The sequence below is a fragment of the Oncorhynchus kisutch genome, linkage group LG20 (genome assembly GCF_002021735.2).
Source record: "Oncorhynchus kisutch isolate 150728-3 linkage group LG20, Okis_V2, whole genome shotgun sequence".
Lineage (NCBI taxonomy): Eukaryota > Metazoa > Chordata > Actinopteri > Salmoniformes > Salmonidae > Oncorhynchus > Oncorhynchus kisutch.
Window position 1 is genome coordinate 3967346 of NC_034193.2, and position 15009 is coordinate 3982354.

A 15009-nucleotide genomic window follows, 5' to 3' on the forward strand; every position below is an offset into this window, starting at 1 on the left:
GGTATGTGAAATTTGATGTTCCTTTTGATGGCATAGAAAGCCCTTCTTGCCTTGTCTCTCAGATGGTTCACAGCTTTGTGGAAGTCACCTGTGGCGCTGATGTTTAGGCCGAGGTATGTATCGTTTTTGTTGTGCTCCAGGGCAACGGTGTCCAGAAAGAATTAGTATTTGTGGTCATGGTCATGGTCATGGTGACCAAACCTTTTTTGGAACACCATTAATTTTGTCTTACTGAGATTTACTGTCAGAGCCCAGGTCAGACAGAATCTGTGCATAAGATCTAGGTGCTGCTGTAGGCCCTCCTTGGTTGGTGACAGAAGCACCAGATCATCATCAAACAGCAGACATTTGACTTCAGGTTCTAGTAGGGTGAGACCGGCTGCTGCAGAATGTTCTAGTGCCCTCTCCAATCCGTTGATAGGTATGTTGAAGAGGGTGGGGCTTAAGCTGCATCCCTGTCTCACCGCACGACCCTGTGTGAAGAAATTTGCTGATATTTATGTAGAAGAAGGTGGGGCTTAAAAAAAAATATTTAACCGCACACTTGTTGTTTGTGTATATAGATTTCATAATGTTGAATGTTTTTCCCCCCAACACCACTTTCCAGTTTGTAGACCCTCAGGCCAAATTCAGTCAAAAGCTTTTTTGAAGTAAAGAAAGCATGAGAAGACTTTGCCTTTGTTTTGGTATGTTTGATTGTCAATTAGGGTGTGCAGGGTGAATATATGGTCTGTCGTATGATAATTTGGTAAAAAGGACATTTGGCATTTGCTCAGTACATTGTTTTCACTGAGGAAATGTACGAGTCTGCTGTTAATGATAATGCAGAGGATTTTCCCAAGGTTGCTGTTGACAGATATATCCCACCGTAGTTAAATTTGTCTCCACCTTTTTGGATTGGGGTGATCAGTCCTTGGTTCCAAATATTGGGGAAGATGCCAGAGCTAAGGATGATGTTAAAGAGTTGTGATCTGTATATTTATCATTTCATTTAGGATACCCCACAGGCCTTTTTGGGTTGGAGGGTTTGTATTTTGTCCTGTAGTTCATTCAATGTGATTGGAGAATCCAGTGGCTTCTGGTCTCTAATAGTTGATTCTAATATTAGTATTTGATCATGGTTTTACTGTTTGTTCTGTGTTATTGAGGTTTATTCTCACATCTCAGTTTTGGATAGATAACTCGTGTTGTTGTTTGTTTAGTGTTTTCCAAATCTCTCTCTCTTTTTATTTATTTTACCTTTATTTAACTAGGCAAGTCATTTAAGAACAAATTCTTAATTTCAATGACGGCCTAGGAACAGTGGGTTAACTGCCTGTTCAGGGGCAGCACGAGTCTCTCCTTCCTCTCTCCCCTTCTCTCTCTCTCCCCTTCTCTCTCTCTCTCTCTCTCTCTCTCTCTCTCCCTCTCTCTCTCTCTCTCTCTCTCTCTCTCTCTCTCTCTCTCTCTCTCTCGCTCTCTCTCCCTTTCTCTCTCTCTCTCTCTCTCTCTCTCTCTCGCTCTCTCTCCCTTTCTCTCTCTCTCTCTCTCTCGTTCTCTCTCCCTTTCTCTCTCTCTCTCTCTCTCTCTCTCTCTCTCTCTCTCTCTCTTTCTCTCTCAACTTATTTTCTCTCTGTCCAACAGTATGTTCTGGCTGTTGGTAGTTCTGTGTTCCACGCCATGTTTTATGGAGAGCTGGCGGAAAACAAGGATGAAATCCGAATTCCGGACGTGGAGCCTGCAGCATTCTTGGCCATGTTGAAGTAAGGAAGGATTCTACTCCGCTTTCACCTCCCTCTTCCTCTCTCTTCTTCTCTTTCACCTCCCTCTTCCTCTCTCCTGTCCTCTTCTCCTCTTTCACCTCCCCTCTCTTCTTTCACCTCCCTCTCCCTCTCTCCTCTCCTCTTCTCCTCTTTCTTTCACCTCCCTCTTCCTCTCTCCTCTTCTCCTCTTTCACCTCCCCTCTCTTCTTCTCCTCTTTCACCTCCCTCTTCCTCTCTCCTCTCTTCTCTCCTCCCTCTTCCTCTCTCCTCTCCTCTTCTCCTCTTTCACCTCCCCTCTCTTATTCTCCTCTTTCACCTTCCCCTTCCTCTCTCCTCTCTTCACTCCTCTTTCACCTCCCTCATCCTCCCTCCTCTCCTTTTCACCTCCATCTTCCTCTCTCCTCTCCTCTTCTCCTCTTTCACCTCCCTCTTCCTCTCTCCTCTCTTCTCTCCTCTTTCACCTCCCTTTTCCTCTCTCCTCTCTTCTCTCCTCTTTCACCTCCCTCTTCCTCTCTCCTCTTCACTCCTCTTTCAACTCCCTCTTCCTCTCTCCTCTCCTCTTTCACCTCCCTCTTCCTCTCTCCTCTCCTCTTCTCCTCTTTCACCTCCCCTCTCTTCTTCTCCTCTTTCACCTCCCTCTTCCTCTCTCCTCTCTTCTCTCCTCTTTCACCCCCCCTTCCTCTCTCCTCTCCTCTTCTCCTCTTTCACCTCCCCTCTCCTCTTTCACCTCCCTCTTCCTCTCTCCTCTTCTCCTCTTTCTTTCACCTCCCTCTTCCTCTCTCCTCTTCTCCTCTTTCACCTCCCCTCTCTTCTTCTCCTCTTTCACCTCCCTCTTCCTCTCTCCTCTCTTCTCTCCTCCCTCTTCCTCTCTCCTCTCCTCTTCTCCTCTTTCACCTCCCCTCTCTTATTCTCCTCTTTCACCTTCCCCTTCCTCTCTCCTCTCTTCACTCCTCTTTCACCTCCCTCATCCTCCCTCCTCTCCCTTTTCACCTCCATCTTCCTCTCTCCTCTCCTCTTCTCCTCTTTCACCTCCCTCTTCCTCTCTCCTCTCTTCTCTCCTCTTTCACCTCCCTTTTCCTCTCTCCTCTCTTCTCTCCTCTTTCACCTCCCTCTTCCTCTCTCCTCTCTTCACTCCTCTTTCAACTCCCTCTTCCTCTCTCCTCTCCTCTTTCACCTCCCTCTTCCTCTCTCCTCTCCTCTTCTCCTCTTTCACCTCCCCTCTCTTCTTCTCCTCTTTCACCTCCCTCTTCCTCTCTCCTCTCTTCTCTCCTCTTTCACCCCCCCTTCCTCTCTCCTCTCCTCTTCTCCTCTTTCACCTCCCCTCTCCTCTTTCACCTCCCTCTTCCTCTCTCCTCTCTTCTCTCCTCTTTCACCTCCCTCTTCCTCTCTCCTCTCCTCTTCTCCTCTTTCACCTCCCCTCTCTTCTTCTCCTCTTTCACCTCACTCTTCCCCTCGCTTCCTTTCTCACTCTGCTCTTTCCTCCTCTCCTCGTCTTTCACCTCCCTCTTTCTCCTCTCCTCTCCTCTCCTCTCCTCTCCTCTCCTCTCCTCTCCTCCCCTCTCCTCTCCTCTCCTCTCCTCTCCTCTCCTCTCCTCTCCTCTCCTCTCCTCTACTCTACTCTACTCTACTCTACTCTACTCTCCCATTGTTCTCTCTCTCCCATTGTTCTCCTGTATCTCTGTAGCACAAATAAACCTCCTACTAACACATAAGACACTTGTGAAGATGAGAAAATTGGATAAATTGAAGCAATATGGTCACATTTCCACACAGCCACCCCGTCAAACTCTCTCTCTCTCTCTCTCTTTCTCTCTTTCTCTCTCTCTCAATTAAATTCAAATGGCTTTATTGGCATGGGAAACATATGTTAACATTGTCAAAGCAAGTACAATAGATAATAAACAATCAAAAATAAACAATAAATATTACACTTGCAAAAGTTACGTAGTTATAGAGACATTTCAAATGTAATATTATGGTTACATACAGTGCTCTAAAAATGTATAGATATATAAACATGGTTCCCTTTCTCTCTCTCACCATCTCTGCTGTTTCTCTCCTGTGTGAGTCGTGTTGTTCCTGCCCCTGTGTGGGTACTGAGTGGTATATAAGCTCAGTTCTAACTCTCAAATGGTGCCCTATTCCCTATGTAGTGCACTGCTTTAGACCAGCGTCCAATAGGCCTTCATAGGGGCTCCGGTCGAAAGTAGTGCACTATGTAGTGTGTTTCACTATGTAGGAGACAGTGGGGGCCATTTGGGAGGCATAAGTGTGTAGGAGTATACCAGCTGCTGTGTTACTGCAAAATGGATTAAACTCTGTGTTCCTGCCTCCAGCCCTATATCTCTTCACTGTAGTTAATATCTATTTTTACCTTTCACATATTCCCAGTCCTCACACCAGTGTCAGAAAATACATTGTTGTTGTGCTTTACGGGATACATCTGAAATATGAAAACAAATGGTGTCCTCTAGGCTGCCTGAATAATACATCCAGTGCTGCTTGCTCGCCAAATTGCACCCTATTCCGAATGTAGTGCACTACTTTTGACCAGGGTCCTATGCAGCGAATAGGGTGCCATTTGAGTTGCTGACGTTGTTATGTGTTTGACCCTCAGCGCAGTCTGTGTTGTCCTCTCATGAATATACATTTGGTAAATGAATCTGTCCTGTAGCAACCTCTACCTAATACATACTGTCAACAGTTGGTCACATTCTTTATACACTGCATCTGGAAAATATTCAGACCCCTTTACTTATTCAAAATGTTGCTACGTTACAAACCTATTCTAAAATGGATGAAAAATATATATATTCTCATCAATCTACACACAATACCCCATAATGACATCACAATACCCTATAATGACATCACAATACCCCATAATGACAAAGCAAAAAAACAGGTGGTTAATTGTTAAAACAGAACGTTTTCAGACCCTTTTTCAGTACTTTGTTGAAGCACCTTTGTTGGCAAAGATTATAGCCTCGAGTCTTCTTGGGTATGACGCTACAAGCTTGGCACACCTGTATTTGGGGAGTTTCACCCATTATTTTCTGCAGATCCTCTCAAGCTCTGTCGTGTTGTATGGGGAACGTCGCTGCACAGCTATTTTCAGGTCTCTAAAGAGATGATAGATCGAGTTCAAGTCCGGGCGTTCAGAGGCTTGTCCCGAAGCCATTCCTGCCTTGTCTTGGCTGAGTGCTTAGAGTCATTGTCCTGTTGGAAGGTTAACCTTTATCTGAAGTCTTGAGCGCTCTGGAGCAGTTTTTCATCAAGGATCTCTCTGTCCTTTAAAATCAGTTGATCTTCCCTTGATCCTGACTAGTCTCCCAGTCCCTGCTGCTGAAAAACATCCCCACAGCATGATGCTGCCAACACCATGCTTCACCGTAGAGATGGTGCCAGGTTTCCTTCAGACTTGACGCTTGGCATTCAGGCCAAAGATTTCAATCTTGGTTTCATCAGACCGAAGAATCTTTTTTATCATGGTCTGAGAGTCTTTAGGTGCCTTTTGGTAAACTCCAAGTGGGCTGTCATGTGCCTTTTACCACTCTTTAAAAGGTCTGATTGGTGGAGTGCTGCAGAGATGGTTGTCCTTCTGGAAGGTTCTCCCATCTCCGCTGATGAACTCTGGAGTCCTGTCAGAGTGACCATCGGGTTCTTGGTCACCTCCCTGACCAAGTCCCTTCTCCCCCGATTGCTCAGTTTGGTTGGGCGGCCAGCTCTAGGAAGAGTCTTGGTGGTTCCAAACTTCTTCCATTTAAGAATGATGGAGGCCACTGTGTTCCCGGGGACCTTCAATGCTGCAGAAATGTTTTGGTTCCCTTCCCCCGATCTCTGCCTCGACACAATCCTTTCCCGGAGCTCTACGGACAATTACTTCAACCTCATAGCTTGGTTTTGCTCTTAAATGCACTGTCAACTGTGCCATTCCAAATCATGTCCAATCCATTGAATTTACCACAGGTGGACTCCAATCAAGTTGTAGAAACATCTCAAGGATGATCAATGGAAACAGGATACACCTGAGCTCAATTTTGAGTCTCATAGCAAAAGGTCTGAATACTGATGTAAATAACGTATTTCTCTTTTAGTTTTTAATACATTTGCCCAAATCTCTTAAAACCTGTTTTCACTTTGTACTTATGGGGTATTAGAACAAGGTTTTAAGTTAACAAAATGGGGTCTGAATGCACTTTATACAGTGCCTTGCGAAAGTATTCGGCCCGCTTGAACTTTGCAACCTTTTGCCACATTTCAGGCTTCAAACATAAAGATATAAAACTGTATTTTTATGTGAAGAATCAACAACAAGTGGGACACAATCATGAAGTGGAATGACATTTATTGGATATTTCAAACTTTTTTAACAAATCAAAAACTGAAAAATTGGGCGTGCAAAATTATTCAGCCCCTTTACTTTCAGTGCAGCAAACTCTCTCCAGAAGTTCAGTGAGGATCTCTGAATGATCCAATGTTGACCTAAATGACTAATGATGATAAATACAATCCACCTGTGTGTAATCAAGTCTCCGTATGAATGCACCTGCACTGTGATAGTCTCAGAGGTCCGTTAAAAGCACAGAGAGCATCATGAAGAACAAGGAACACACCAGGCAGGTCCGAGATACTGTTGTGAAGAAGTTTAAAGCCGGATTTGGATACAAAAAGATTTCCCAAGCTTTAAACATCCCAAGGAGTACTGTGCAAGCGATATTATTGAAATGGAAGGAGTATCAGACCACTGCAAATCTACCAAGACCTGGCCGTCCCTCTAAACTTTCAGCTCATACAAGGAGAAGACTGATCAGAGATGCAGCCAAGAGGCCCATGATCACTCTGGATGAACTGCAGAGATCTACAGCTGAGGTGGGAGACTCTGTCCATAGGACAACAATCAGTCGTATATTGCACAAATCTGGCCTTTATGGAAGAGTGGCTAGAAGAAAGCCATTTCTTAAAGATATCCATAAAAAGTGTTGTTTAAAGCTTGCCACAAGCCACCTGGGAGACACACTAAACATGTGGAAGAAGGTGCTCTGGTCAGATGAAACCAAAATGGAACTTTTTGGCAACAATGCAAAACGTTATGCTTGGCGTAAAAGCAACACAGCTCATCACCCTGAACACACCATCCCCACTGTCAAACATGGTGGTGGCAGCATCATGGTTTGGGCCTGCTTTTCTTCAGCAGGGACAGGGAAGATGGTTCAAATTGATGGGAAGATGGATGGAGCCAAATACAGGACCATTCTGGAAGAAAACCTGATGGAGTCTGCAAAAGACCTGAGACTGGGACGGAGATTTGTCTTCCAACAAGACAATGATCCAAAACATAAAGCAAAATCTACAATGGAATGGTTCAAAAATAAACATATCCAGGTGTTAGAATGGCCAAGTCAAAGTCCAGACCTGAATCCAATCGAGAATCTGTGGAAAGAACTGAAAACTGCTGTTGCCACAAATGCTCTCCATCCAACCTCACTGAGCTCGAGCTGTTTTGCAAGGAGGAATGGGAAAAAATGTCAGTCTCTCGATGTGCAAAACTGATAGAGACATACCCCAAGCGACTTACAGCTGTAATCGCAGCAAAAGGTGGTGCTACAAAGTATTAACTTAAGGGGACTGAATAATTTTGCACGCCCAATTTTTCAGTTTTTTGATTTGTTAAAAAAGTTTGAAATATCCAATAAATGTCGTTCCACTTCATGATTGTGTCCCACTTGTTGTTGATTCCTCACAAAAAAATACAGTTTTATATCCTTATGTTTGAAGCCTGAAATGTGGCAAAAGGTCGCAAAGTTCATGGGGGCCGAATACTTTCGCAAGGCACTGTATGTATCCACTGCCCTGGAAATATGTTTTGTTGACAACCTGTCGACTAAACCAACTCCTCTACCTGTTCCCCAGGTACATCTATTGTGACGAGATAGACCTGAGTGCTGACACAGTGCTGGCCACGCTCTACGCTGCTAAGAAGTACATCGTGCCTCACCTGGCCAGAGCCTGTGTTAACTTCCTAGAGACTAGCCTGTCCGCTAAGAATGCCTGCGTCCTGCTGTCACAGAGCTGTCTGTTCGAAGAGCCCGAACTCACACAACGCTGCTGGGAGGTGAGTGATGTATATGTGGTCACACTTTATTTGGTTACTCCGGATCTGTTACTAAGGTTAGGGTTAGAAAAAGGGTTAGGGTTAGGGTTAGAATAAGGGTTAGGGTTAGGATAAGGGTTAGGGTTAGGTTTAGAATAAGAGTTAAGGTTAGAATAAGGTTTAGGGTTAGGGTAAGGTTTAGGGTTAGGGTTAGAAAAAGGGTTAAGTTTATGGTTAGGATAAGGGGTAGGGTTTAGGTTTAGAATAAGGGTTTAGGGTTAGAATAAGGGTTTAGGGTTAGAATAAGGGTTAGGGCTAGGTTTAGAATAAGGGTTAAATTTATGGTTAGGGTTAGAATAAGGGTTAAGTTTAGGGTTAGGATAAGGATTGTGTTTAGGGTTAGGATAAGGGGTTAGGTTTAGGGTTAGATATAGGATAAGGGTTTAGGGCTAGGGTTAGGGTTAGGATAAGGGTTTAGGGTTAAGGTAAGGGTTAGAATAAGGGTTAGGGTAAGGGTTAGAATAAGGGTTAGGGTTAGAATAAGGGTTAGGGTAAGGGTTAGAATAAGGGTTAGGGTTAGAATAAGGGTTAGGGTAAGGGTTAGAATAAGGGTTAGGGTAAGGGTTAGAATAAGGGTTAGGGTAAGGGTTAGAATAAGGGTTAGGGTAAGGGTTAGAATAAGGGTTAGAATAAGGGTTAGAATAAGGGTTAGGGTAAGGGTTAGAATAAGGGTTAGAATAAGGGTTAGGGTAAGGGTTAGAATAAGGGTTAGGGTAAGGGTTAGAATAAGGGTTAGGGTAAGGGTTAGAATAAGGGTTAGGGTTAGGGTTAGAATAAGGGTTAGGGTTAGAATAAGGGTTAGGGTAAGGGTTAGAATAAGGGTAAGGGTTAGAATAAGGGTTAGGGTTAGGGTTAGAATAAGGGTAAGGGTTAGAATAAGGGTTAGGGTAAGGGTTAGAATAAGGGTTAGGGTTAGAATAAGGGTTAGGGTAAGGGTTAGAATAAGGGTTAGGGTTAGAATAAGGGTTAGGGTAAGGGTTAGAATAAGGGTTAGGGTAAGGGTTAGAATAAGGGTTAGGGTAAGGGTTAGAATAAGGGTTAGGGTTAGGGTTAGAATAAGTGGTTAACTCCATCACATTTGATTCCAAGCCCAAGTCTAATTCCTTTATACTTGAGTCCTAGTTCAGTGACGAGTCATTTGGCTAAAAGAGGAAACTTGGCCCTTTAGTTATGGCCAAAACGATCTCTGTGTAGAAAATTCAATGAATCATTCCAGACTAGCTACATTCTGCTGTCCACCTCCATCCCACCAGGTTATTGACGCTCAGGCAGAGCTGGCCCTGCGGTCGGAGGGTTTCACTGACATCGATTCCCAGACACTAGAGAGTATCCTCCAGAGAGAGACCCTCAACGCCAAGGAGGAGGTGGTGTTTGAGGCAGCGCTGAGCTGGGCCGAGGCAGAGTGTCAGAGACAGGACCTCACCACCTCCATAGACAACAAGAGAAAGGTATTTCTGATGGTAGATTTTGATGAAATGTATCTGTGGAGTAAAGTACATATACTTGTAGTGTATCAGTTCACTACATTCCTTGAAGAAATACTTTATTTGATTTATTATTTATTTATTTCACCTTTATTTAACCAGGTAGGCTAGTTGAGAACACCTTTATTTAACCAGGTAGGCTAGTTGAGAACACCTTTATTTAACCAGGTAGGCTAGTTGAGAACACCTTTATTTAACCAGGTAGGCTAGTTGAGAACACCTTTATTTAACCAGGTAGGCTAGTTGAGAACACCTTTATTTAACCAGGTAGGCTAGTTGAGAACACCTTTATTTAACCAGGTAGGCTAGTTGAGAACACCTTTATTTAACCAGGTAGGCTAGTTGAGAACACCTTTATTTAACCAGGTAGGCTAGTTGAGAACACCTTTATTTAACCAGGTAGGCTAGTTGAGAACACCTTTATTTAACCAGGTAGGCTAGTTGAGAACACCTTTATTTAACCAGGTAGGCTAGTTGAGAACACCTTTAATTAACCAGGTAGGCTAGTTGAGAACACCTGTATTTAACCAGGTAGGTTAGTTGAGAACACCTTTATTTAACCAGGTAGGCTAGTTGAGAACACCTTTATTTAACCAGGTAGGCTAGTTGAGAACACCTTTATTTAACCAGGTAGGCTAGTTGAGAACACCTTTATTTAACTAGGTAGGCTAGTTGAGAACACCTTTATTTAACCAGGTAGGCTAGTTGAGAACACCTTTATTTAACCAGGTAGGCTAGTTGAGAACACCTTTATTTAACCAGGTAGGCTAGTTGAGAACACCTTTAATTAACCAGGTAGGCTAGTTGAGAACACCTGTATTTAACCAGGTAGGTTAGTTGAGAACACCTTTATTTAACCGGGTAGGCTAGTTGAGAACACCTTTATTTAACCAGGTAGGCTAGTTGAGAACACCTTTATTTAACCAGGTAGGCTAGTTGAGAACACCTTTATTTAACCAGGTAGGCTAGTTGAGAACACCTTTATTTAACCAGGTAGGCTAGTTGAGAACACCTTTATTTAACCAGGTAGGCTAGTTGAGAACACCTTTATTTAACCAGGTAGGCTAGTTGAGAACACCTTTATTTAACCAGGTAGGCTAGTTGAGAACACCTTTATTTAACCAGGTTGGCTAGTTGAGAACACCTTTATTTAACCAGGTAGGCTAGTTGAGAACACCTTTATTTAACCAGGTAGGCTAGTTGAGAACACCTTTATTTAACCAGGTAGGCTAGTTGAGAACACCTTTATTTAACCAGGTAGGCTAGTTGAGAACACCTTTATTTAACCAGGTAGGCTAGTTGAGAACACCTTTAATTAACCAGGTAGGCTAGTTGAGAACACCTTTATTTAACCAGGTAGGCTAGTTGAGAACACCTGTATTTAACCAGGTAGGCTAGTTGAGAACACCTTTATTTAACCAGGTTGGCTAGTTGAGAACACCTTTATTTAACCAGGTAGGCTAGTTGAGAACACCTTTATTTAACCAGGTAGGCTAGTTGAGAACACCTTTATTTAACCAGGTTGGCTAGTTGAGAACACCTTTATTTAACCAGGTAGGCTAGTTGAGAACACCTTTATTTAACCAGGTAGGCTAGTTGAGAACACCTTTATTTAACCAGGTAAGCTAGTTGAGAACACCTGTATTTAACCAGGTAGGCTAGTTGAGAACACCTTTATTTAACCAGGTAGGCTAGTTGAGAACACCTGTATTTAACCAGGTAGGCTAGTTGAGAACACCTGTATTTAACCAGGTAGGCTAGTTGAGAACACCTTTATTTAACCAGGTAGGCTAGTTGAGAACACCTGTATTTAACCAGGTAGGCTAGTTGAGAACACCTTTAATTAACCAGGTAGGCTAGTTGAGAACACCTTTATTTAACCAGGTAGGCTAGTTGAGAACACCTTTATTTAACCAGGTAGACTAGTTGAGAACACCTTTAATTAACCAGGTAGGCTAGTTGAGAACACCTTTATTTAACCAGGTAGGCTAGTTGAGAACACCTTTATTTAACCAGGTAGGCTAGTTGAGAGCAAGTTCTCATTTTGCACCTGCGACCTGGCCAAGATAAAGCATAGCAGTTCGACACATACAACAACACAGAGTTACACATGGAATAAACAAAACATACAGTCAATAATACAGTAGAAAAATAAGAAAAGAAAAAGTCTAATATTCCCTTGCATTTCCCCTGACACGCTAACATACTTGTTACATAGGAAATGCTCTTGTAGCAAAGCAACGTTGATATGGTTCCAATGTGTACTGTATTCTATTCAAGGTTCTCGGCAAGGCCGTGTTCCTGATCCGTATCCCCACCATGGCATTGGACGACTTCGCCAATGGTGCCGCCCAATCGGGCGTCCTGACCCTGAATGAGACAAATGACATCTTCCTGTGGTACACCGCTGCCAGGAAACCGGACCTCCTGTTCGCCAGCCAGCCACGGAAGGGGTTATCTCCGCAGCGCTGCCACCGGTTCCAATCCTGCGCCTACCGCAGCAACCAATGGCGTTACCGAGGGCGGTGCGACAGCATCCAGTTCGCCGTGGACAAACGCGTCTTCATCGCCGGGTTCGGACTCTACGGCTCCAGCTGCGGCTCGGCAGAGTACTCGGCTAAGATCGAGCTCAAGCGCCAAGGCATTCTCCTTGGACATAACCTGAGTAAATACTTCTCTGACGGTTCTAGTAACACGTTCCCCGTGTGGTTTGAGTACCCCGTGCAGATAGAACCCGATACGTTCTACACGGCTTCTGTAGTTTTGGATGGGAACGAGTTGAGTTACTTTGGTCAGGAAGGAATGACAGAGGTGCAGTGTGGGAAGGTGACGTACCAGTTCCAATGTTCGTCAGACAGCACCAATGGGACAGGAGTACAGGGCGGTCAGATACCTGAACTCATTTTCTACGCCTAAAGGAACACAATGAAATGGATATTACCATTACTGACTTTAGTGAGGTGGGGTAAAAGTTGCCCCAAGTCGCTGATGTTGGGTCAGTTTTACATTTGCCCCACTAGTAGTTAAGGTTAGGATTAAGGTAGGGGAAACTGATCCAAGATCTGTACCTAGAGGAAACGTCATCCCGGAGTGACTTTGATGCCCATGGAGATGTGCTTGTTTTTATAGTACTTATTACTGACTTTGGTTTGATGGGTGAAACATGTCCATTGCGAGGACTGATTGGGAATGGATTGATCTAGATGACACTTCCTTTGCGAGTGCTTGACTGTCACCATTGTGATGACATACTATTCCATTGCTGACTATGTATGTTCTATAAATCTTGTTCTTTTTCTCTCTTTCTTTATATGCGGAATTATGGAATTGAACCATTCATGATTGAGGATTCCCAGCAAACAGGGGACATCTTGAGGACATTTCCATTAGGTCCCTTAAAAGGGTTTCTGCACAACGTTATCTCACAGACGCTCTGAGAACATTCTAAGAACATTGCATGATGGTCCCCAATGGAACGTTCACTGGGGGACCTTTTTCTAGTTCCCAGTTGGTCCCGGGGGACATTTTTAGGACGTTGTGTCATGGTCCTGGTCACGGGGACGTCCCCTGAGGATATTTTAAGGACATTCCTGGGACGTTGTGTCATGGTCCCCTAGAGGTTTTTTTTGTCACGTGATGGATTGACATGATCGTACAGACTTTTCAACATGACCCCACCTAGAATTTGAACTCACAGCCGCTGGATTTGCAGTATGCTGTGCCAAAAAGTCTGTAGATTGTCACAAGTCCCTTAAACATTTGTTACCTATAATACATCTTCTCTGCGCTTAGAAAAAAAGAGTGCCAACTGCCCTGCTATTTTAGCTAGCGGTTAATCTGATTATTCTCTTATCCTTGAATTCCTTATTATTATTATACTTATTTCAGCAATTTGAGGGTTTTCAGTATAGTTGTCTAATGTTGGTGAGGCTGAATTATTCTGTTACTCCTCAAACATGATAAATATAATACTTTTTTCTTGAGTGTATATTTTTTACAGGGATGAAATTTGCTTTGAAGAGCAAAGTGTAGGAATACAGGTATAATCAATCATTGGCACAGACATGGTGACGTAGCAGGAAGAATGTTAAAATCCCAGGTGAGGACGTGTGGAATAATCATTCCTGTGTGAATAAACGTACACAACGTATTAGATCTACGTCAAAGTGTGTCACGTATGGAAGTTGAAACAACGTACGTTGAAACGTACCTTTTTGTGTAAGTTTCCCTAAACATTTCCAAAAAAAGTATTAGTTGTAAATGGATCAGTTGATCAGCAATCAGACAAAAGAAACAAGGGTTGATGTGTAATGGGGGGACTGTCTCTTTCTGACCATCATGAACAAGCCGGAAACTAGACAAAACCTCCAGGGGACCATGACACAAAGTCCTGACCACTTTATGGGGACCATTTCAAGACGTCCTGAGGACGTCCTAAGAACTTAATTTTGTTTGCTGGGTTTACTTTTGGTACTGTGGATGGTCAGCACTTTGTTCAACGAGTTCCTCAAACGGACTCCTTAACCTCAAATAACTCAACAACAGACATCTCACTGGAACGGATCATCATTGGATTATATAACAGGAATTCCGATTAAAAAAAGGAATTGACTCCGTGTGAAGGAGTTTTTTTCCCCAATTTCTCACCACTGTTAGGAATCGTGAATATATTATTTTTTGGGGAATCAACTCCCAGCCCTAATGTGTGTATGCACTGTATATAGTGTAATATATAGCTCAGAGGGTATCTTATGACTAATATGCTATATGTTTCCTATTTTGATGCTTGAACATGATGCACATGATACAGAACAGCAATACTTCACTGCCTAATATATTCTAGGAATTGATTGATTGACGTTACGCACGCCTCTGTGAAGACGGAACGCAACACCCCTGCTACGACTCAATTGATTGATCGCTCTCTGTTTTAGCTAATGAATTGCACTTCACAAAGCACCCCACCCCACATCAATATTTATATTTTTAGAACTGGTGACAATGGAGAGACAATGTTGATATTTAAACACCAAACACTTACTCGTGTAGCCCTACAGTTACAGGTATGTGACAAATAAAGTATTTGTAAAGAAGATATGTCACAAAGAAGAGACATACAGAAAAACAGTTCAATGTCACTATTTTGACAAATTATCAACGTATTAAAAATATAAGTTTAAAAAACAAAAGAATTAGCACTGTAAGAGTCGTTGTTGATTATTATTGTTATTTGGTTTACTTTGATATGAGGCAGCCTTTTCTTTTGCTACTTTAACTGGTTACTGTCTACTAACTGGTATAGATTCACCTTACTGGGACTGGTTACTGTCTACTAATTGGTATAGATTCACCTTACTGGGACTGGTTAATGTCTACTAACTGGTATAGATTCACCTTACTGGGACTGGTTACTGTCTACTAACTGGTATAGATTCACCTTACTGGGACTGGTTACTGTCTACTAACTGGTATAGATTCACCTTACTGGGACTGGTTACTGTCTACTAACTGGTATAGATTCACCTTACTGGGACTGGTTACTGTCTACTAACTGGTATAGATTCACCTTACTGGGACTGGTTACTGTCTACTAACCGGTATAGATTCACCTTACTGGGACTGGTTACTG

At 43.1% G+C, this 15009-nt stretch overlaps 1 protein-coding gene across 1 annotated transcript in view; it reads left to right on the top strand.

Moving 5' to 3' along the window:
* btbd3b (BTB (POZ) domain containing 3b) overlaps positions 1-14566 on the top strand; it is a 40563-nt gene extending 25997 nt beyond the window's left edge. Inside the window, exons 3-6 of the mRNA XM_031800032.1 lie at positions 1624-1742; positions 7656-7857; positions 9150-9344; positions 11661-14566. Of these exons, the coding sequence (XP_031655892.1) occupies positions 1624-1742; positions 7656-7857; positions 9150-9344; positions 11661-12296 (1152 nt within the window). The 3' untranslated portion in view covers positions 12297-14566. The remainder of the gene's footprint in view (positions 1-1623; positions 1743-7655; positions 7858-9149; positions 9345-11660) is intronic.
* The last annotated feature ends 443 nt before the right edge of the window (positions 14567-15009 follow it).